Genomic DNA, 25004 nt, shown 5'->3' with positions numbered 1-25004 from the left:
ATGAAATCTATGTTAACTAGGCAATCTTTTATCTAAAATGGTTTGAACTATTATTAAATTCAAGTAAATTAGACGGATGTTACACTTAAGGACCCAAAGTGAACATTCCTCTTTGCAAGTTCAGTCATGATCAGAAGGCGACCCAAAGAGACCCTCCAAAATAAGAAGTTAACCTTAATGGGGACTAGATTGTTCCATGCAAACACGTGCCCATCGTTCGCCGAACCTCTCTGTTCCAGCTCCTTTTTCATACTTTTAAGTGTTAAAATGTCATCTTCCTCTAGACACCATGACACCCAATTCGTTCCAGCCCCAATATTAACCGTCACCAGGTCCTGAAGCAGCATTTCTAGCTGCTCTTTTTCAACCGATGAGGCAGGACATCGTACCCGTTGTAACCGTATTTCGGGTTTGCCGTTTATCATAGTCATCCTCTCGAACAAAGTCACATTTTTAGCCTATTCTAACTCATATAGTTAAGCCAACCTGCTGCACAACGGGTTTTTAGACAACCACTTGTCTTTCCATACGAGACGTGAGAAATTTATTATGGTTGAAGAGAAAATACTCAAGAAAAGATGTTCGGTTTCTTATTTTTTATAATGAATACAGAGACAATATATATAAAAGATGGACAAGACAAAAAGATGGAAAGTGGGCAAAATGGGTGGCAAACATGGTGCAGCAAATTAAGGGAGAAAGTATGGTAGTGATTAAAACTGTTGACTTTGACACATTAAATCCTTTACTCCCCCTCAAGGTGGAGCATGCAGATTGCTAATGCCCACCTTGTTAAGAAGATGTCTTAATTGGTGAGCTCCGAGACCCTTTGTTAATAAATCAGCAACTTGCATTTTATTGTCAATGTGCATGAGTCGAATTTCTTGGGTTTCCACTATCTCGCGAACAAAATAACAGTCCATTTCAACGTGTTTCATGCATTCGTGGAATATAGGATTGTTCGCTATGTGACGAGGAGCTTGCTTGTCACAAAAAAGAGTTGTAGGGCCAATAGACCTGATGCCTAGCTCTTTAAGAAGCCATCGCATCCATAGGATTTCACTAACGGTGCTAGCCATGGCTCTATACTCGGCCTCTGCCGAAGAGCGAGAAACAATGGATTGCTTTTTTGTTTCCCATGATATGGGGGCCCCTTCGAGGAGAAGAAGATAACCGGTTCTTGAACGTTTTGTAAAGGGACATCCAAGCCAGTCCGAATCACAGAAGGCAATAAGCTCACCACCTCCTTTTCAGATAATGCCTTGGCCTGGTGTGGTTTTAAGATATCGTAGGATCCTGTTGGCCGCATCCATGTGAGTTTGGCGAGGATCAGAGACAAACTGACTCAGCACGTTCACCGCATATGTTATGTCGGGCCTCGTTGCTTGTAAGTATAAGAGCCGTCCTATCAATCGACGGTATTGATTAGCATCTACTTTCGGCTCCTTTTCACTTTTATCGAGCCTTAAGTTTTGCTCAATTGGAAAAGTGCTCGGTTTACATCCTTCCATGTCGGTGTCTTTAAGGATGTCAAGTGTATACTTTCTTTGACTCAGAACCAAACCTTCCAAAGTCCTTGCTACTTCAATGCCAAGGAAATATTTTAGGTCCCCAAGATCTTTAATGCTAAACTTTTTGTCAAGATGATTCTTTATCTGACGAATTTTAGGCATGTCGTTTCCCACAATAATAACATCATCAACATAAATGAGAGTCGCAATAAAAGTATCTCTTTCTTTGTATATAAAAGGGAATGGTCTGCCTTAGATTGCTTGAAATTTAGAGTGAGAAGGACAATGGTGAATTTTCGGTACCAGTTGCGCGAGGCCTGCTTCAAACCATAGAGTGATTTCCTGAATCTACACACTCTATTCTCGTTTTCTTTTGAGAAACCTTATGGAATCTTCATGTACACCTCTTCATCAAGATCCTAGTGCAAAAAAGCATTATTCACGTCAAGTTGTTGCATGAACCAATCTTTCTTGACGACAACGGCTAACAAAGTCCTCACAGTTACTAACTTTGCCACCGGTGCAAACGTATCATGATAGTCTACTCCTTCGGTTTGTGTGTAGCCCTTTGCAACGAGCCTAGCTTTGTATCTTTCAACTTCTCCATCTTGCCTGTACTTTATTTTGTAAACCCATTTTGAGTCTATGGCACGCTTTCCTTCGGGTAACTGTTCAAGTGTCCAAGTCTCATTTTCTTCCAAGGCTTTTATTTCTCTTTTCATCGCTTCTACCCATCTTTCATCCTACATAGCTTGTTTAAAAGACTTTGGCTCATCGTTAGAAGAAATGGCCGTCAAGAAAGCTTTGTGAGTTTTTGAAAACTTGTCATATGAGATAAAATTTCAAAGTGAATGTACCGTGGAAGATGCTTGAGACGTTGCGGGCCTGTTATGGTCCACTGAAGGTGGAAGGTTGACAACGAAGTCTTCCAGTCGCTTTGGTTGACTTCTGATTCTTTGTTGTCAAACAGGCTCATTAGTTTCCTCAACTGTTTCATTGTTAGTTTCCTCAACTGTTTCATTGTTGCCAGTTTTACTATGGGTTTGGTTGTCTTATGGAATGTGGGCCTCGGTCCGAATTGCTGGTCCATCATCATGGAGTTCATTTCTGTAACGCTCCGCAATTTCGCACTTTCTTGTTTTAGCAAGTCATGTTGTACTTTCCATATTTAGACGCTTTGTAATCTACTTTCGTTCCGTTTGTAATCCGAGACTATTGATCATAAAGAAAACGAAACTATATCGGGTATCCATATTATGTGCAACTGTTAATCGGTTTCTCGTTTGAACGAAATATTATTCATGAATTCTTAATTCGTTATTTACCAACACTTGATGCTCGTTAAACTAATTAATAATGAGATTGGAGGCCTTGTGAGACGAATAACCGTTTAATGATTTTTATCCTAATTTAAATTTGTTTATAAAATATGGTTATTTAATTCATTTTGTTATTTAAAAGTTTATTTTTTTATATAATAATCCAGTTAGTCCCGTTAGATGTTAAAGTTAGAGAATAACCTAGTTAAATTGCTTAATCAATTATTTAAATAAACTAAATGGTTAAAGAGTTTATAACTTAGTTAGTAGTTTAAAATAAAGTTAATTACCTTTCAAATAATTCCATGGTTCATTTAAAGTGCAGGGGTAAAAGGTGTAATAACTGGAAATATAAGGTTTTAAGTTAAAAAAAAAATAATAATAAACAATAAAAAAGTTGCAGACCCCAGGGTTCGAACCCGGGTCGCAACAACAACAAACAACAAAATTAACCGCTGTGCTGCGGCAAGCTTATTTAACAAACCTGGACCCAAAAATCACTTAATCACTCAATCAAACGAGCCCGCCAGGCAACATCAGCGCGCAGATTCCTTTCAGCTCCGTTTTTTTGAGCGGGACTTGGTTCTTTTTTAGTTCAAAACATGTTTTAACATTAATTACCTCACCTAAACTTAACCTAACTCTTTCCTTATAAATACTAAGCCAATCCAAGCTCAAATCACTTTACAAACTCATCCAAATCACTCCAAATCAGCCCAAAATTCGTGCAAAATCAGAAGGTTCGAGCAGAATTACATTGCTTCACTAAAACAAGCATAACTTTCTCATTTCTTGTCCGATTTAGTCCATTCTTTTTCCTATGTGCTTGGATTGACCTTAGCTTCGATTCCATGAGTTTTTTCACAGTAAATATGTCCCTGGAACTCCGGCAAAAAGGCTCCAAAGTTCACTGTTCGTTTTTGTTTTGATTCAAACTTAACTAAACTTGTTCAAACTTGAGTCTAACTCATCTCAAACCTATGTCCTAATGCTTATAACCACTTCTATGGCTAGTTAAGCTTAAAAACAAGGTTGAAACATTTAAAATCAGAGGTTAAACCTCATATACATTCTGTTTTGTTTAGGGTTTTTAACCCACAAGTAATGTTTAAGTTCAAGGCTTAATGTAGGTGTGATTATGGACTAACTTGGGTTGTCCAACATAGAATCCCCACATTACTTGATGATTTTTCCTAGTATAGTTGTTTCTTATTCTTGTAATAAACTTAGTTCATGACCCTCCTTGTATGTTTTTACAACAAGTGTAGTGGTGAACACTTAGAGGTACCTAAATGGGAACTTGTTCTTCCTACCTCCTACATGATTTCCATGATACTTAGAGGTACCTAAATGAAGATCCTAATCTTCTACCTCATGCTTGAAATATTGGACTTAATAATATGTATATAATATATGTAATATATAAACACATAATCCAAATAATCGAATCTTAGATGATGAATTAGTGTTCATATGTCCAAGTACTAGATTATATCATCCTATAGTGTGATAACTTGTTACGATTCTAATGGAACCTTGTTCCATGAAACCATATAAACTCCTTGGAGTACATAGTGTCAAGAACAAGTCTCATATGTATTGGATGATTATTTTCACATGTTATTCTCATATGTTATTTTCATGTTGTTTTATTCCGAATCTTGACTCTAAACATACTTGAACTTTAACCCTTATACATTCGGTCTCTAAATCTCTACTCGTCAACAATTGGATAATCGGAAAGCATATGCAAACTTAGTGAGTACACTTGACCCATTTACATTTTAAACCACTTTTGGGTTGTAACATGTTACCATACAATAAATATACATACACACACTTAAACATATTTTGTGAACTCAATCTGATATACATGCTACTTGTAATGCTAGATAATACATGCTTTATGCCATTACTATGTTATACCCTCGCTTAACAATTATAGCGCTATAGGAGTAGCACACCACCCGACGGGGGTTTGTTAAGTCAATATACTATACGGTCTCGTCACTTTTGTGGCGAGGGATGCTAAATACTAGTGGACACTTTGGGTTTAGACGTAATGTTATGCATGCTAGTTACCTTGTATACAAATTGCCATGTGGATTTGAGTAAAATGCTTTATACTTATGCTATACTATTTAAACCTTGTGTACTCGCCTTGCTTTTGCATTGAATTTTATTTTAACATGTTACAGGTTGATGATGATGCTATGAAATGAAGTAGCGTTGATGCCTAGATACACATATAGACGTTTAGGTTTAAATGTTGTATGAATTTTGATTATGTTGTTATGTATTCCTTTTGAACTTGTTGTTATTTGGATTCCTTGTATTGTTGACAATTTAGTTCATGAAATGAAATCGGTTTATTAAATATTGACGCAAATAGTGTTATGAAGTCTCTAGCAATCTTCACACTTCGTCTCATCCCGATGTTTCCGCCATTGGTTGGGGTGTGACAATTTCCATGCACATGGGCCTCACAGTCGGTAGACGTTCCTTCATGGTGTATTCCAGTTTGGGTTTCAGTCATGGAAGTGGGCTCAACATCAACCTCAGGCTCAGTATAATCATTTGGGACAAATCTTTTGCTTTCATTATCTTGTGGAACATCAACATCTTTGTAATACCATGGAGGAAAATTAAATAGGTTTTCATTTTCTTGTCTATCGATCTGTTTGGCATTCCGATAGGGAAAAATGTTTTCAACAAACTTGACATCCCTTGACAACACGATTTTGTTGTGTTCTGTGTCATAGATTTTTTACCCCTTTGTTCCCGGTGGGTAACCCAAAAAAACCCCGGGTCTCCCCCTTAATCCGAATTTGTCTCCCTTACTGTCGGTATTTCTAAAATAGGCTAAACATCCAAAAACTTTCATGTGCTCATAATCGGGCTTTTGCTCAAAAAGAATTTCATATGGTGTTTTGTTGTTAATGGTTTTCGATGGGAGACGATTGATAATGTAGGCGGCTGTCATCACACATTCGCCCCAAAACCTTTTTGGTAAATTTGCCTCAAACCTGAGGGCTCGGGCAGTTTCGAGAAGGTGTCAATGCTTGTGCTCAACAACACGGTTTTGTTGTGGTGTATGTGGGCAGGTGGTTTCAAGAATTATCCCTTGTTCATTATAAAAAGGGTTCATTCGGTTGGAGATGAATTCCCCTCCGTTGTCACATCGAATTCTTTTAATTAATTTGCCAAATTGTGTTCTGACCATTTTGTGGAAATGAATTAAACAATCAGAGGCTTCAAACTTATGTTTTAGAAGGAAACCCCAAATAGAACGACTATAGTCATCCACAATTGTTAGAAAATAAACTCCCCCCGATAATGAAGTTTCCTTGTACCTTCCCCATATGTCACAATGCAATAAATCAAAACATTCTTGGGTTTTAATGGAACTAATTGGGAAGGGTAACTTGGTATGTTTGGCCTTGACACACGAATCGCAAACCTCATTACTAATCTTTTGAGAAGTACTCGTAATGAACTCAAGACAAGAAAGCTTGTTACTTGAAGCGTGCCCCAAACGTTTACGCCAAACGTCATAAGTAGCCATCATTGCCTTCCTTTCGATACTTATCATGTCCATATGATAGAGCCCTTGCTTGCATTTACCTACTCCAATTAATCTCTTGGAGTTTAAGGACCGCATAACACAAAATTCAGGAAAAAAAGACACTGCACAGTGCAAATCTTTTGCTAATCAACTAACAGATAGGAGGTTGCAAGTGAATCTTGGGACGTGTAGAACACCCTTGATTTGTCTTCCGTTGGGTAGAGTACACGACCCCTTTCCCTCAACATGTATGGAAGAACCGTTGGGTATGACAACTGGCAACTCGTTTGTTGTCTTAAAATCATCATAAAACCAATCCATTCTGTGAGTTATGTGATCGGTGGCGCCTGAATCCACAATCCATTTATTGCTGGATTTGAGTTTTTCTCCCATATTTTTGATGGGCAGGGTCTTCCTTTTGAATCTTGATCAGTGGAATATCTTTTCTTCTTGCGTGGTGGTCGGCTTGAAAGGATTCTAGGGTTTTGGTTTGGTCGAGCGGCACAATGCCTGCTCTGATACCATGAGAAATTTTTATTATGGTTGAAGAGAAAATACTCAAGAAAAGATGTTCGGTTTCTTATTTTTTATAATGAATACAGAGACAATATATATAAAAGATGGACAAGACAAAAAGATGGAAAGTGGGCAAAATGGATGGCAGACATGGTGCAGCAAATTAAGGGAGAAAATATGGTAGTGATTAAAACTTTTGACTTTGACCCATTAAATCCTTTAAGACGACCGTCCCCTGGAACACATCTGAATAAAGCTTCTAGGTCCATCCCAAACTCACCCACGTCCTGAGCGACTTTACCGATTTGTTTCCAAACCCCTGTCACTGTCATTATCCTTGGAATAAACTGCCACATTCTAGAGTTATAGTGTACACTCCATATTACTTTCACCATAAGTTATTTATATCTGACTTGAACCTCCACCACCATTTCGCCAACATGGCCATGTTCGCGTCCTGTAGAGACCCAATACCCAACCCCATGCGATGTTTTCAACCCATAGATCAAATCCACCTTCCTCTGGTCCCTGACCCCCCGTAAATTAATCAATAAAAAATTCATTGAATCAAAATGTGTACACCTTTTCCAAGAATTACATCACTAAATTGACCCCGAAATCCTTTCAATTGAAACACCACGCGAATTCGGGCATCAATAGTGGCATCAGTTTCATCCGCCATATCTGTATCTAGAACCATTGTATTGTATTGCTGACATCATCTTCTTTAATCGAGCCCTCATCCTGCTGCAACGAGCGAGAAAAAACAATGTTTGTCTGTAGTTTAGAACACGTGTCCTTTAGGCGACTATCACTCGCTACGTCGATCCTTTCCGTAGCTCCCTCAGAATTGCTTTCTTTATCCACATAATTAATGAGGTCGAAGGATCTTTCTCTATGTTTCTGTTGTGTCTCCTCCATATCCCCAAATAGATCCCTAATTGGGCTTTAATGTTCTGGGCTTCTAATTCTTCTTGGCCTTTTCCTAGAGGCAATAGGTGGTTCTTGGCCCATAATACCATTTAGACCCACCATCTTTGTCTGGCCCATATCAGGACCTTTCATGGGTCCCACCACATGCTCTTGTTAATTTTTTTCATGCACTGGATTTTGTTACCCTAAGGTACCCCTAAACACCAGAGCTTCACGCCTTTCCGAGTCATCATGCACATTTCCCACTACCCCCGACGTGTCAAATTCGCCAGCTAACCGAAACGTCGCCTGAGCCGGAGTGTTCATCGGCACCGGAGATTCCATCATCTCATCCTTAATTTCCCCTTCTTCAACGTTGAAATCAAGGACCCTTGATCGACCCCGGTGAGCACACCGACGAGCATGACGTTTGTGAAACAAGCCTTTTGATTACCAATTGAAACCGACAATTTTGGTCCCCCGATACCCATACTTTATATTCTTTTTCATTCCACACTACCACCGCCTCCTCATCGATTCTCTTACCCAATTCAGTGGCGACCCACACCCAACCACACACATTATTTGGACCCATCCAAGAGAACTCAACTTCTCCGAGGACCTTGCCATATAGCTCCCCTACGCTCCCGTACAATTTGTTATCCCGTAGTTGTATGGGCACTCCCTCGACCTTTAGCCAAACTAGACGTCGGTAATTCAAGTCCTGGCCCTTCTAAAGAGTGGCTGATGCAATCACACTACTCCATGCACCCACCTCCTTATCCATGAACTCAAGTACCAATCTTTTTTCTTTGAATACTATCATGCACATCAGACCTCCGAGATAACAATCTGGGTTTTCAACATATCCCTCAATATCCAACAATGTTCTTATCTCTTCCAATGCTACCACATCTCTCACCTCTACAACCACAACCCTCATCAAGCAATGATCAGGGTAGGAGGTAATTTTATCATTAGCCAGAACAACCCATTTTGGTGGCTGATCCGCCTTCTTCCTCGCTACCAAGTCACGATACGCCACTTCTTTTGACACCCCCTTTTGGAACATACATCGGCACCGGCCTAACCTGAGGTGCAGGTTTTGCTGGCACATAATTCCTCCTGTCATTCAGTGGCTGGTGCTCAAACTTGTTATGGTCCTTATCGAACTTCGCCACTGATACGCACAGCTTGGCCTCAAAGATCTTTACCGTGTTCATTCCTTGCAGCACCGCCCTAGTGTCCACCACTCCAACCAATCTGACAAAACCGAATAAGTTGCCCCTGATGTCTCTCTTCTTGGCTACGTAGGCATCCTTCACAACCCCATGTGGCTAAAAAGCCTTCCACAACAACGTTTTTGAAAGACCCCCCTGGTAAATTCGTAACAAAGAAAGTTGTTACCGGCAATCCATTGTCTATCTCTCTTCGTTTTTTTCCGATATGTAACATCCGTCCAAGGTCTCCCTCCACTCATGGTAATGCGCTATAAGACGAAAATTTACAACTGAAATTATTTCGAAAACTTTGCAAATGGGGAGTGGTAAACTTTTTTTCTAGCCAATAATTTAATGTCATGTCAGCTTTCCTCAAAACTTCTCATTTTGCACTCAAACAGTAGGGTGCTCCCACATGAGGAGTGGTATACATTTAAAAGAATAAAAATAAAAAAACTAAATGTTTGATTGGTTGAAAGAAAGTGAGGCCGACCATTAACCCCCTCTCTCTCTCTTCTCTTCCCACATCGGTGACTACTCACCGTAATAAGCATTCACCGAACACTGAATCCATCCAAGGGATGCCTCCCCAATCGGCAAAGAAGCTCACCGAATGGTGCCCCTTCCACCCTAACAAATTAAATGCAAGTACTGTAGAAGATAAAAATTGGTGTAGCTATCAAAAGAAACTAAAAATATGCTGACGTGGAAATATCAGTTGAATTTCTAGGGAACTGTAACGGTGTTATGGAAGATACAGTTTGGACTTCCTGGAAACTACAAGTTTGGACTTCCTGGATACAGTTTGGACTCCCACTTGGTGCAGAGTGAGGCATTGGTGGGCAATGATAGGAGACACAGGGAAACCTGGGTTGGATCCTTGAGCCAAACGGGTTTTACCGGTAATTTCACCGTCGTGCCTATGGGCGGGTGGGTTACCGGGTTTTCCCCGGAATTGGTGGTGGACTCGGGTTACTCTCGGAGTACTCCGTTTGTCCAGTGGGTGCCCCGAGAGTGCTCGGGATTGAGTTTGTTGGCCGTTCAAAAAAAAAAAAAAACAAGTCTAATGATTCCATGCCTCTTCATCTTCTTCAGTGATTAATTTAATAAGCATTTAAGAACAAAGGTGTTGCATTTTCACCGCCGTATGCATACTTTGATCTAAACATCTGCAGGAAGTCCAACTGTCCAAGGTACAAATCTTTTCTATCCATAATGCATTCTTTCCATTTTCACAGGTGTCTGTTCTAGAAGCGTACTTCTTCACAGGCAAAATCTTTTTATATTATTTGTTCTCATATTACTCTCAGTACAGTTGCTTTTAACTGCTTATATATTGATTGCTAGCTCCATGGGTTCTTACGGATCTGAGCCAGAACAAGAAAGTATCATGATGGAAGATACTGATACGGAAGAACCTGAAAACAAAGTAAACAGTTTGGTCACCGAGGTTTTTTCTTGGTCTCTTAGTGATGTTCTTAACAGAAATCTCTACAATGGCAAGGTTAGTAAAATAATGTGGAATTATCTATAAGTGCAATGCTGCTAGCTGAATATTAATCTTGTTGTCTCCTGTTGGGTTTCACGTATCTATGTCACCTTTGAATCTCGTACAAATTTATCAGGTATCAGAGATTCCGAAGACATTTTCTTCCGTATCTGACTATATAAACTCATTCAAGTATCCACTTTTTGAGGAGACACATGAAGACCTTCGTTCCAAGATCCTAGGAGTCAACCGTTCTCCTACGTTAGAGATTTCTAGAGTAGAGCCGGCTAAAGGTTTTGTAACTGACAAACATCTATTATACACCGTCTCTTATGAAAGAGGCCAAGGATCTTATGAACCTGTGGTTGGAGATCTTATCGCGCTGACTGATGTAAGACCAAAATGTGTTGATGATCTCCAGAGGCCAAACATGTCTTACCTTGTAGCTATAGTGGATCACATGAAAGTGAAAAGTTCATCGTGTAAACTTCGAATTTTATCATCAAAACCAATTACTGGGAATGATGGTAGGCATTTGATTGTGTACCTTACAAACTTGACAGCAAATGATCGTATTTCGCAATCACTTGACACCCCGGTAGGAATGAAAAAGAAGATGTTTGAAACATTGCTGAGAGTTGATTCATCTGTAAGAATATAATTTGTTTGTTTACACAAATGTTGCTTTTTTGGAAAATAAATAATAACATTTAACATGTTTTAACAGGTTGAAGAAAGTTGTGTTGAATGTTCTCTTGATGAAACTAGAGACTTGCTTTCGTTAAATATGAAGGAAGTTCTTAAATCTTTTCAGCTTGATAGCTCACAAGAGGCTGTTGTTTTGAGCTGTGTTGCTTTAAGAGACTGTGATCACAAAAATACCATAAAATTAATCTGGGGCCCTCCAGGAACTGGAAAGACAAAAACAATCAGTTCATTATTATTTATGTTGCTGAGGATGGAATGTAGAACTCTAACATGTGCTCCTACCAATATTGCGGTTTTAGGTATTACTAAACGGGTTATGAGATTAGTGAGGGACAGTTTGGTACATGATACATACGGTTTAGGTGACATTGTTTTATTTGGGAATACAGAGAGAATGAAGATAGACGAATGCGAAGACCTTTATGATATATTCTTAAATTTACGTGTCAAGATTCTTGCTGATTGTTTAGCTCCGTTAACAGGTTGGAAAGGTTACAGTGAGCAGATGATTTGTCTTCTTGAGGATCCTGAGGAACAATACATGTTGTACTTGAATGGCGACAATTTGTACACAGAAAAAGAGGAGTCGAGTGACTCGCATATGAAGAAAGCTTCGAAAAGAAAGAACAGGAAGACCATCACTGTAAGTACTTGGAAAGCTAAAAAGAAACGTAGAAATAACAAGGAAACAAATGAATATGAAATTAAGCAGTCTTCAAAGCAAGAGTCAGACAAAAAGAATTGTAAACATGACGAACTTGTGACTTTTGAGGAGTTTGTGACGAACGGGTTCAAATTTCTTGGCGATCATCTAATATCTTGTATTAAAAGCTTGTACACACATATGCCAACATCTTTTATTTCCGTAGAGGTTGCGAAAGAAATGGTTGAGCTTGTTGGTTCTCTTGAATGTATCAGTAAATCATTGAAACAAATAGTTGCATCAAAAGCAGGGTTAAAAGAAGCCTTCAGATTCCCGTGTTCAAAACTCAGATACCTTCAAGAGACACTGCAGTTTCCAGACTTCAAGGAAGATCATCGTCAAATTAGGAGATTCTGTTTGCGACATGCTTGCTTGATACTTTGCACGGCATCAAGCTCCGTTAATGTGGATACACAAGTATCAAATCCTTTGAAATTTCTTGTGATCGATGAAGCTGCTCAGTTAAAAGAATGCGAATCTGTCATACCTTTGCAGCTTTACGGTCTTCGCCATGTTATTCTTGTTGGGGATGAAAGACAACTTCCTGCCATGGTTCAAAGCAAGGTTTGCAACTTTTCTATATATATTATTGCTTCTGTTTTTTTACTGAAGTTTTAATTAACTGATTGCAATGTGTTTTAAGATTTGTGAGGAGGCTGAATTTGGAAGGAGCTTGTTTGAGAGGCTTGCGTTACTAGGGCATAAAAAGCATCTTCTAAATGTTCAGTACAGAATGCATCCATCCATAAGCCGGTTCCCAAATAGGGAATTTTATAACAAAAGTATCTTGGATGGTGTTAATGTCAAGAGCAACACTTACGAGAAGCGTTTTCTTGATGGAAATATGTATGGATCGTACTCGTTTATAAATGTAACTGCTGCTAAAGAGGAGTTTGATCGTAGTCATAGCATGAGAAATGTCATGGAAGTTGCTGTTGTTGGTGAAATTGTTGCAAGTCTTTTTAAACGTACCGCATCTGATCACCCTCTCTTATGTCTTTTTATTATTAGCCATTTAACTTTTGTCAATGTTCTCACAGAAGCTGTTTCAAGAAAACAAAAGGTAAGTGTTGGTTGCATATCACCATATAAGGCTCAAGTAAATGCATTACAAGAGGAGATTGGCACAAAGTACATAGGTTATGAGCGTTACTTCACTGTGAATGTCCGGTCAGTTGATGGATTTCAAGGGAGCGAGGAGGATGTAATTATTATATCTACAGTTAGATGTAATAGCAAAGGATCGGTTGGTTTTCTTGCAAATCATCAAAGAACAAATGTGGCACTAACACGAGCCAGGTAAATAAACATAAGATCTAAACTGGTTTTTCTTCTTCTACATTTATTTTTCTTTCCTGTCGCATATTTTTTTTATTAATCTCATTCGATGTTTATGTAGACATTGTTTGTGGATATTGGGGAACGAATCGACGTTGGTGAATAGTGGAACTATTTGGAAGCATTTAGTTGTTGATGCTAAGAATCGTGGCTGTTTCTACAACGCTGGCGAAGACAAAAACGTGGTTCAAGCTGCTAGGAATGCGTTGGCTGAACTTGGCCAACTTGATAGCTTATTCAGCACGGATTCATTACTTTTCAAAGAAGCCAAATGGCAGGTATGAAAGCGCGCTAGTAACGAGAAATGTCATATGTAATCACCATCGAACACATTTTAAAGTGGCTTTATTTGGCTTATTATAGGTGAAGTTTAGTGACATATTTATGAAAACAATTGCAAGACTCACTGACCATGAGATTTTCAACGAAGTGGTTTCTCTACTGGTCAAACTTTCGAATGGTTGGCGCGAACCAGAGAAAGGTGGAAACTCTCTAGTAAATACAGAAGGAAGTTGTACTCTTATTGAGGAGTATAAGGTTACAAAAGACTTGTATTTGATTTGGGCAGTTGATACTGTAGCACAAGATGCTGTTTGCAGTCAAGTGTTAATGGTTTGGGGTGTGTTATCTGCCACCAAGTTTGAAGAACTGTCAAAGATGTTAATGGAAAAAGTTTATGGGAATTATACTATAAATATGATGAACCGCTGCAAGGAAAGACACACTGAAGGGTATGTCTGAATACACAGACTCTGATCATGAGTTATTGTTGATTTGATATAAATTAGTGTTTTTCAAGCAGTTTTTTTTTTTTTTTTTTTTTTTTTTTTTTTTTTGTAACTGTCATCAGGAATTTGATGCTTCCAATTACATGGTCTATGAATTCAGACACTGATCAGTGTTGCAAAACTCGGCCGAGTACTTGGCTTGTGCTCGGTGATCGTCCCCTAACCTTGGCGAGTCATTGCAAATCGGCTTCTATAAGTCTGCATCAACTCGACCAACACAATCAACGACTCGGGCGTCTCGTTCAACGACTCGGCCGTCTCAGTCAAGGAATCGGCCATCTCAGTCAACGAATCGACCAACTCAGTCAACTACTCGACCAACTCCTTAGCCAACTCAGTCAAGGAAGTCCAACAGGTATGGTGATTCAAGATCTCATGGAAGGGGAAGCAGGTGGTAAAGAAAGCCTTTTGTGACAAGTATGAACAATTTGAGGGCGGTGCGTTTGAATTTTAACAATGGGTCTTGTTTCTTAAAACAGATGAAGTACCATGTTTTGCTGCTAAAAGATTGTGTGATTTTAAGTTTCTAATCTTGCTCATTTGGATAATGACTTTAACATATTTACTTAAAAGTCTTGTATATAGCAAATCAATAAACTTCATACTTATTTTTAAAAACAAATTAAACGATACCTTATTTTTATCTAAAATGAAGCCTCAACAATTTGCAACGTTCCTCATCTGCTGTCCATGGACAACTTAAACAAGCAAGCCGCTAGCACCCCACAAAAGAACAACAATTAAACAGAAGAATTGCACCAATCTTTTCAATTCAAAGATATCCTAGAGATTTTGATGCCTTTCATCACTTTAGAAATCGCGAAAGGAGTATCTGAGAAGATGTAATGGTTGGCCTTCCAAATACACCGACAAACCATCATGATAACACCTTGAAAAAGCGTATTAGAGAACAAAACCAACACGCCGTCATGATAACACCTTGATAAGCCTACCGTTTCTTTTCCTAATTCTTTATTTAATGGTTCCGCCTGAACTCTATCACTCACGGTCGCGGCAACCATGTAAGTGTGACATTCTTCAAGCATGTCATTACGGCTTCTCCAAACTGCGGCTTGTATCACAGTACATAGACCACAGATAGAGGGGGAGTTTTGCACCACATGTCACATTTGTAATTTATCTTTGATAACAATAAAAATATTGATACTTCAAAAAATAAGTATCATTTGTAATTTATCTTTGATAATAATAAAATATTGACACTTAAAATAAGTACGCCGTTGCCGGGGATCGAACCCGGGTCACCCGCGTGACAGGCGGGAATACTTACCACTATACTACAACGACCGTTTGTGTTATCTGCTAATTTCAATGACTAAAGTTTCGTTACGCTACGCAATATTTATTTCAATGAGGCAGCACCAATAATTGACTATGAAATTCTAGTTTAAGCCTTTTGAGCCTACTTTTTATTATTATTGATTTTTTATGGTTTGGTGAGGAGTTATATTGATAAAAAAAATACATGTAAAAACTGTTTAGGTAATAAAAAAAATTACATGTAATTCAATGTTTATATTTGTTTATCATGTACTAGGTTAAAACCTCGTGTATTACACAGGTTGTATAAATATAATTTTATATAGTAAATAATAAAAAGATGTATTTAAAAAAAAAAACTCGTATATTGCACGCGTTTAATAAAATATAATGTCATATGTTAATACAAATAGTCATCAAGATTTATCTTTAAAAATTGAACATTGATGTACTATTTACTTATTATAAAATTTTACTTTGTTTTTTTTTATTTTGCATAAATATAATTTTATATAATAAATAATAAAAAATGTATCATTAAAAAAAAACTCGTGTATTGCACGTGTTTATATAAAATATAATGTCATATGTTAACAATACAATCGTCAAGATTGATCTTTTAAAATGAACTTTAGTGTACTATGAACATAATAAAATATAATGTCATATGTAAAATTATAATTATTATTTAATGTGATCATAATAAAAACAAACGTTTATATTCTTATCTAATTTTTGTTTAAAATTATTATTATTATTATTATTATTATTATTATTATCATAATAAAAACAAATGTTTATCCTTATCTAAATATTTATTCTTATCTAAAAAATATATCTTTAAAAAAACTCATATATTGCATGTGTTTAATAATATAAATGTCATATGTTAACACATACAGTCGTCAATATTTATCTTTTAAAAATGAACTTTCATGTACTATTTACTTATTATAGCATTTTACTTTGTTAAATATGTATTCTTAACTAATTTTTTGTTTAAAATTATTATTATTATTATTATTATTATTATTATTATTATTATTATTATTATTTAATATGATCATAATAAAATAAAAGTTTATATTCTTATCTAATTTTTGTTTTAATATTATTATTATTATTATTATTTAATATGATCATAATAAAAACAAATGTTTATCCTTATCTAAATATTTATTCTTATCTAATATTTTTGTTTAAAATTATTTTTATTATTGAATATGAGAGATGAATATAAAGATAATGTGAGAAAGCACCAGAAAATGACACGTGTTCAATAAAGATTTTCATTTATTAGTATATGAAGATGAAGATGAAGATTTATCTTTAATACCATTTGTTATTATACATTTGTAGTTGTTTATTAAAGATATAAATCGATGCGGCCCGTAAGTAGTTATAATCATATAAAAATTTATATAATTATATATGATGCAAGAATTTTTTTTTACTTAATTATTTTATTAGTCCCTGTGGTTTGTTGAAAATAACCATTACAGCCTATTAGTTTAAAAATTGCTAAAACACTCCCTGTACTTTTGCTTTTGTAATAATTACAGTTCACCTTCACTAACGCCATCCAGTTATTCTATTAATTTATTTGAAATAACCATAACACCCCTGTTATTAAAATGAAAAGTTATAAATAAATAGTTAGTTACGTTTTTCATTCATGTGGTTTGTTGAAAATAACATTATAGTCTATTAGTTTGAAAATTGCCAAAACGATATCAATATCTTTCACTTTACTTTTCAATCTCCCTGTTTATTCAGATCCTGCCAGAACATCACCTGCTCCCGCTCCACAACTCTCTTCTGATGATTCACTTTCACCACCACTCCACTCTGCCGTATCAATGTCAACCAGATCTGCTCTATCACCTCCATCGGTATCAGATCTGTCTCCGTCAACCGGTTACACCAGAATCGAAATCGCCGACCACCTAACTTTCCCCTATCACAATTGAAATCTCCAACCACCTAATTTTCCCATCACAATCGACGTTAGTGGGAGAACTTGAGGGGAGGAGACGAAGTCTGGACGGCGCGTTTTGTAGTGGTCAGAATTGGTAGAATTCATCGGTAGAAAATGAGTTGGCTGATGATTTGTTTGAAGAGAATGGCCATGGGGTGTGAGGGTAGGGGTGGGTGGTAGTTTGATGATGGCAGTGGTCCATTTTTTGGTGGTAGAGGTGGTCATCGTTCAGGTAGTTCAGGTATGTGTGTGTGGTAATGGGAGATGTTGAAGTTGGATGAAGTGGAAAGGGCGTGGAGCCGGAGCAGGTGATGTTCCGGCTGGATCTAAAGAAACAGAGAGAATGAATGATAGTAGATAGATGAAACTATTAACCACCATTGTTGGTGAGTTGAAGGTGGAAGTTGTGAAAGTATTGGTACCCATTTTGGCAATTTTTAAACTAATGGAGAGTAATAGTTATTTTCAACAAACCACAGGGACGAAAAACATAATTAACTCTTTATTTATTTATATTGTAGTTTTAAGAATAGGGGCATTATGGTCATTTCAAATAAACTAACTAAATAACTAGATAGCGTTTATGAGGGTGGACTGTAATTGTTACAAAAGTGAAAGTAAAGACATTGTTTAGCTATTTTTAAACTAATGGACTGTAATAGTTATTTTCAACAAACCATAAGGACGGAAAACGTAATTAACTCATGTTTAAATGTGATGTAGCTGTCGCATACTAATCAAAACAAATATTTTAATGACTTAAATACCTATAATAGTACGGGTAAATCAGGTCGTCTCCACAGGGAATATGTGGTTAGTGTTTAGCTAAATTGTCTAATTAATTAACTAAGAAAAGAGTTATCAGATTAAAAGGATGTAACCCCCACCCGGAATCTCGATTGCAAGTTTAACACAAAACTCTGTTTCAATGATTTAAACACCACATAGACATGACCTTAGAATTTCTGATAACCATACGACCTAATGATCCGTTAAGATTTACCAACTACTCACCTAATTACTTACCCGCTAACGATGCAAGAAACCACCAATACGTTTGATAAAAGACAAAAAGTTCAAATATAAATAACTTTATCAAATCCAAGCACGAGTGATCAAGATATATCAGTTGTAACAATCATAAAAAACCGAATATTTATATAAAAACCTAACAATCGTTCATCTGGGGAAAGTCACAAAAGGTTTAGAAAAAGGTAACCTCCTTCAAGTTCAAGATTCTAAGTTTACACAAAACTAAATTTAATAATTTATTGGACACCACATAGATATGATGCTGAAAAGTCGGTTCATTTAAGTGGTAATAAAAATAGGTCTTTTTCATCGGATCTTTTAGAGTTCAATTACCCTATTTACCAATGTGAGTCAACCTACTCTATGTCACTCAACAAGCTACTTGGTTTTGTCATCAACCAAACAAGTTGTAAAGTGAGATCTCAAAACACATGCAAATAGTTTAAAAAAACAACACATCAAATTGTTTAATCAACGTTGTCAATGTAAAAAATAAATCAAAAAATAAAAAACTACGAAAAGTGTTAAACCATACGAACCGTGAAGTCACAAGAGAATTTGTGACAACCCTCACCAAATCAGGTATCCGTACGAATTAATTAATATTTAATTAATGCCTAATTACTGTGCTTGCTTACAAATGTGGTTAAACTGCTACGTGATTTTTGATACATACATATACTTGCATCATACCTTATTGCTGTTACTCCATTTATTTACACGGAACTAAAGTGACAAACTTGATGCACAAAAGCACAGTAGCACAATGAATGGATAACCCAGTAAACGTGCTGACATAGCCAGCACCAGACAGACACTGTCTCTAAGGCCAGTATGAGCCGGGAATAGATCACTACACTAGTAGGGAGTGTAGAGAGGTGAGGATTGTAGAACTGCGTCACTAGGTATTAGTTATAGTGATCGGATGTGCTTAAAACATGTTTTAAAAAAAAATTTATGCACGTTAATACAAAATTCAGCATTTAAGCTAACTAGTAAAGTGCAAAAACATGAGAAAATAATACTAGACACTTTTCAAAGTGTCGGGAATTCATTGTGTCACTAAAAATAATATTAAAGACACTTTAAATGCTTATTAAGCACTTTAACAGATCAGTATCCAACCGAACAACCGGACTTTACCCGGAACATAAAAATATTGACAATAACACTGTTTTTCCTTTTCTGAGTCAGTTAGGGTCCCCGAATACCCTAACAATCGTTATAACACATAACACACTAGTAACTAATTTAATCACCTAACTAAACTAACTATCACATAACCATATCATTGGAAACAAACCATAATACCCCCCCTTCAACCGAATCGGTTCCCCTAGGGAACACACACCTTACAACTTTTGATTATTTTATTGAGTTTGCCTAATATCTACTTGACACTGTACTTGTTGGACAATACACTAAAGTGGTCTATAAATGAAACCATAAGTTCATTCATTCTCATAAACACTTAAACAAAAAAATTGCATCTCTCTCCCTCCCTTTGATACCTACGGCCGAGAATCATAGCCCACCCACCATCACCTTCCCATTTTGATCTTGCTAAACCACATACATACAAGTGTGCTAGAGTTCATACGAGGAGACCCGGTGCTTACGGAATTACAAGGACCTCTCTACATCGCTTTTATCCACCTAGTTTTCGGTTTGATTCTTCCCTAGCCTTGAGCTAGTTGTAAGTGCTTCTAAACACTCTCTTGTTCATGTTTAAAGTGGTTAATAAGAGATTTAATGGATAAAAATCATGAACACTAAAGATCAAATCTAGAAGTCTTGTAAGAATGATGAACAAGATGATTAAAGAGAAAATAATGGTGTAAAACTTATGAATCTTGGTTAGTTATGGTTATTTTATGTTGTTGGTTGCTAGTAGTGGAACGGATCGTCATCTAACCACGCTAGATCATGTCCATAGAACATGAACTAGCAATATGTTAAGTAGGAAAGATACAAGATGACGAACCCTTTCATACATAAACATGAACTTGTGTAAAAATAGTTTTTCTTGTAAAATGGAGTTCTAAACTAGTAGATCTAAAGATCTACAAGTGGTATTTTCGAAGAACCAAGTGTAAGATGCAAACCATGTTTAAAAGCCGGATCTTTCATGAACCAAAAGCATTTTTGTGAACAAACAAGTGTGTAGACACTTGTGTAACGAAAGAAATTAACAAAGAAATATTTTCGTAATTTTGACTAAGAAGTTGTTAAGTTACATCTTCTTTAAAAATAAAGTTTTCAAGAAACCGATTTTATTTTAAAGATAGAAAGATCTACTAAAAATGTTGGAAGGTTACTACGTATTTTTACACAACTTACAAGTTCATGTGTTTGTGATATATACTTGTTTTGACTAGTTCGATATTTGAATATTGTTTGTTGATGATGGGAAAATTGTTGATTGAATTTTAAAAAGAAAATGATACGCTAGTAAGCGTGGCCACCTCCAGTTACAGAGGAAACTCTGGCGAAATTTTTCCAGAAATATAACACTTGGAAATATTTTTGTAACAAGTGTTGTGAATATATTTTTAACTTGTTTTCCCAAATAAAATTCGCCATGATTTTTATTACAAACTTTCCAAGTGTCGGAGGTGGAATTTTCATAAATGAAACTTGTTAAATATATGTTTAGAATATATATTTTTCATAGGAACACTTGTGAGAATTTTATGATTATTTTGTGAACTACATAAATATTATTTTTAGGGTAAAAATAATATTACTGGAATACACTGAACAGTAACGACTCCAAAATAATACTAACGCCCTCACAATAAAAAATTAAGTTACACCGGTATTATTATTACCACCCGAACTTCAAATGTAACTTACGTATTTTCGGAAAAATACTCTTAAATGCGTATTTTGATAAAAGTATTATTTTGGAAATTATATGAAGTAAAATATAATATTTTTGGGAAAAATATGTATATTTTGGAGATAGAACATTTTAGACAAATGAATTTAAAATATTTTATTAAGTGAGACTTAATAATATATTTTTGGAATTATAAGAAAACGCACATGTATTGAAACCCCCATCCTTGGGAAGGAATATAATTACCAAATAATTAAGAAGTGTAAATACGAAATAGTTGTCTAACTATTTCCCAAAAACTTAAACCTTAAGCCAAGGCACGGCCGTCCGTCTAATAGAAGTTAGTACGTGTAGGTCGTCACTCAGCAGGTTGACTGGGAGGTTACTATTTCGAGACGCAATTCTGTGAGTTCATGTCCCCCCTTTTCTCTTAACTGTTTTCAGTTTTTATACTTCGAGGGTCAAATACATGTTACTATGATTACGAATACTTTTTACATCGTATGGTTAGCGTAAGAAGGGTTACTACTTAGATCATGTGAGTGGGTAGGCGGGAATTGGAGACCATTAATCCTCATTGTAGGACCGAGGGTCTTTAGCGGTAGATCTATCTGGGTGTAGCGAGCCCAGCCCCAGGCCCAACAGAACGGGCCTCGGGGTGACTTTGAGCCTGACGCAAAAATCTGCTAGGTTTGAGTCTTCCTACTGCACTTCACACATATCAATGGCCTTGCAAACCATTGGTGATCTCTTTATTTCCTTATTTGCTACATACCAGGGATTTTCATATTACAAAGGTTTTACATACTCACTTACACATGAACTCGCTCAACATTTTTGTTGATTTTTCCAACTTACATATATTTCAGGGAATTAAGGATCTGGCACGGTATGCTACGTTTTCACGCTGCGTAAGAATTATGGGGTCATCCAAGTTTAGGGGTTGTGGCTTTTACCTGGACGAGTCACCGTTCTTAAACTACGTCTGTTTCATGTTTGTGGTTATGTCTTCTCAACAATGTTTTTATATTGTTATGTTGTAATTCTGTTGCATGTGTCGACATTTTAAAAACTATGTTGTGGTACTTTTATTTTAAAACATAAACCAATGGATGATCTGCATGGTTTTACTTTCATATAGCTTTGTTGTGATTAAGCTATGGTATTAAGAAGTCACACCAAATAAACCCACGCTTCCGCAAAGCCAGAGTGTGACAGCTTGGTATCAGAGCTTTGATCATAGCGAACTAGGATTCCTTCTCGAGTCTAGACTATGATCACTAGGGCTCTCACGAAAACATTTTTACATTGCATACATTACGTCCAGATCCTGGATACAAAACGTTTTTACAAACAAAAGTTGAGCACTTTTCCTTCTTAAAATTGATGGTTCAGTCGGGGAGACTGAGGGATTCAGTCGGGGAGACTGAGGGATTCAGTCGGGGAGACTAAGGGAGTAGTCTGAGAGACTAGGAGATTCAGTCTGAGAGGCTGGGAGGTAGACTAGTGGGACTAGGAGAACTATTTGATTGCTTATTGGTGACTAACATGTTTATTTGACTATGTGATTGATTATTTGTGCATATGTGTGCTTGTGTTACAGACGTCATGCCTTCATCTGGTACTGGAGAGTCAGACACTACAGACCCCATGGCTATAGTATCAGACGACATAGTTTCATAGAGCACGAGGTGTATACTTCAGATACTACCAGCACGGACGATGACGACTTCCAGCCCTTTGCACTGCCCGATGTCGTAGTAGAGCCCGCTGATGGCCATCTCGTTGGGGATTTGCCACTCGCGGTGATCCCTGCTCCTGTGCCCCTTGCCGCTTACCCTATTGTTGATATGCCCCTCGACGTTGTCTCTGACGATGATGTCGATCTATTTGAGGAGGACCCATCTGAGGGCGAGGCCCATATTGCTGCCGGTGATATTCTACTTCTTGTTGATGCTCCTGCAGAGGAGGCACCCGTTCATTCACCAGTCCCAGACTCATTTGAGTCTGTGGCATCTGCACCTTCGCACACACAGGGAGTGCAGCACCATTCGCATGACACATACCCTAATATGGCGTCATCCGCTGCACCTGCACCTGCCCCTAGTTTTGAGTTCGATCATGATATTGATGATGATTCAGATCCTGTTTTCCCACTTGGTTTTGATCCGGAACATGACATTGAGTTCGTCCACTTAGACCAGCCCATAGAGGATCCTGTAGCCCCTGTTGATCCCTTGTTTGCTGATCCAGCTGATTTTGAGATGGAGTTTGTTGATCCGGAGCCTGCTGTGGTCCCTTGAGCCAGTAGTTGCTCCTGACCCCGCATTAGAGCATGACCCTGATCATGCCGATGCACCTGTTGTTGCTCCTTTGATTGATGATGTACCTGTCGACGATCATCCTGTTGTTGTTCCACAGTTGGTGGATGATCATGCTGTTGATGCTCATATCGAGGCTCCTCATGTTGCTGACTTTCCTGCTGATCCTGTTGTTGCACCACTTCCTGATCCAGTGCCAGTGATGTTCGACCGTGCACCTTTCGCGACCCATATAGATCCCAGATACGCGCACACCCGCAATGGATGGATAGACGATGATGATGATTTCCCACCTTTCGTAGTACTTGTTACACCCCCCGTAGATCCCGTTGCAGCCCCTGTTTCAGTTCCTATTGATGTTCCTTTGCATCACGTACTTACCACAGATGTCCACCGCACCGACTTACCCGTCACATTTCTTCAGGACATACCTCCACCACGTCCTGGGGAGGGATCATCCCGGCAGCCTTTTGGTCATATACCTTTCGTGTCAGGAGGAGACCAGTTTGTACCCCAGGTTCCTCATCATACTTTTGTTCCCCCTGTTACACCATCTGCTATACCATCCTTCGCTCCATCTAGTGAGACGTTCCTCTAGACTTCGCCACCCATTATGCCGCCATCTGATCCGTATCACCCATATCACATGGGGTATTCTACGGAGGATATTCTCAGATCGTTCATGATACAGCAGGAGGAGCTGACTCGTCGCGTACAGGAGCTGGAGAGAGCTTAGCGACTCCCGTGCCAGTGCCAGACTCCACCTGCAGTATCACACCCTCCGCGTCCTCTTTCACCTGACCCTGCCGCTCGCTTTTGGACTCCTGAGCAGCAGATAGCTTACTTGTTGCGCTCTCATCGCGCTATGGAGGAGGATTGGCTTCATATGCGACGTTTACTCTTTTCTCGTTTTCCCCCTCCTCCACCGCCATCAGCTTAGGCTATTTTGCACGACACGGGTAGACTTTTGATGAGAGGACCGCGATTGCACAGATTGCACAGCCTTTTTGGAGACCGCATTTTGGAGGATTATGATTTTTAATGTTTTGTATATTGGATGTTATTGACACTGATGTGATGGTTTGGACTAGGGCGATGTGGCCCTTAGTCATTGATGATGTATGATACAGTTATGTACTTGTAAATCTTACATTGTGGCCTTGATTTATGATAGCGCAATCGCAGTATTCTCATTATTCATGATGTTTGATTGATTGTTTATGTTCTATAACATGAGATGTTATGTGGTTGATTTGTTTATAACATGAGATGTTATGTGTTGATATTGTTGTTACATACATACACTTTACTTACTATGACCTGACCAACATAAAACATCTTTTTAGAAGATGCCTCCAAGACTCCAGACACGCATGCCTACCAACAAGGCAGAACTTCAAGGAATCATCGTTGCCGCCATTGCGCAGTATGCAGCCTCATAAGGAGGAACCAGCGGAAGTAATTCGAACAACAACGGCAAT

At 37.7% G+C, this 25004-nt stretch overlaps 1 protein-coding gene and 1 non-coding gene across 2 annotated transcripts; one reads left to right on the top strand and one right to left on the bottom strand.

Annotated features, from left to right (window-relative positions):
• Positions 1-10394: 10394 nt before the first annotated feature.
• On the top strand, positions 10395-14483 carry LOC110907253. Its single transcript, XM_022152260.2, has 8 exons — positions 10395-10547; positions 10669-11181; positions 11260-12507; positions 12587-12911; positions 12984-13242; positions 13343-13559; positions 13645-14012; positions 14132-14483. Exons 1-8 carry the CDS (start codon positions 10395-10397, stop codon positions 14481-14483), a joined length of 3435 nt encoding a protein of 1144 aa, XP_022007952.1.
• An 822-nt stretch (positions 14484-15305) lies between these two features.
• Positions 15306-15377, bottom strand: TRNAD-GUC. The gene has a single exon. It is a non-coding gene; the product is annotated as a tRNA-Asp (tRNA).
• Between the last annotated feature and the right edge of the window lie 9627 nt (positions 15378-25004).

Source organism: Helianthus annuus, chromosome 14 (assembly GCF_002127325.2).
Source record: "Helianthus annuus cultivar XRQ/B chromosome 14, HanXRQr2.0-SUNRISE, whole genome shotgun sequence".
In the NCBI taxonomy this organism is placed as follows: domain Eukaryota; kingdom Viridiplantae; phylum Streptophyta; class Magnoliopsida; order Asterales; family Asteraceae; genus Helianthus; species Helianthus annuus.
The sequence above is the reverse complement of the archived record's forward strand: the minus strand, read 5'-3'. Positions and strand labels throughout refer to the sequence as shown.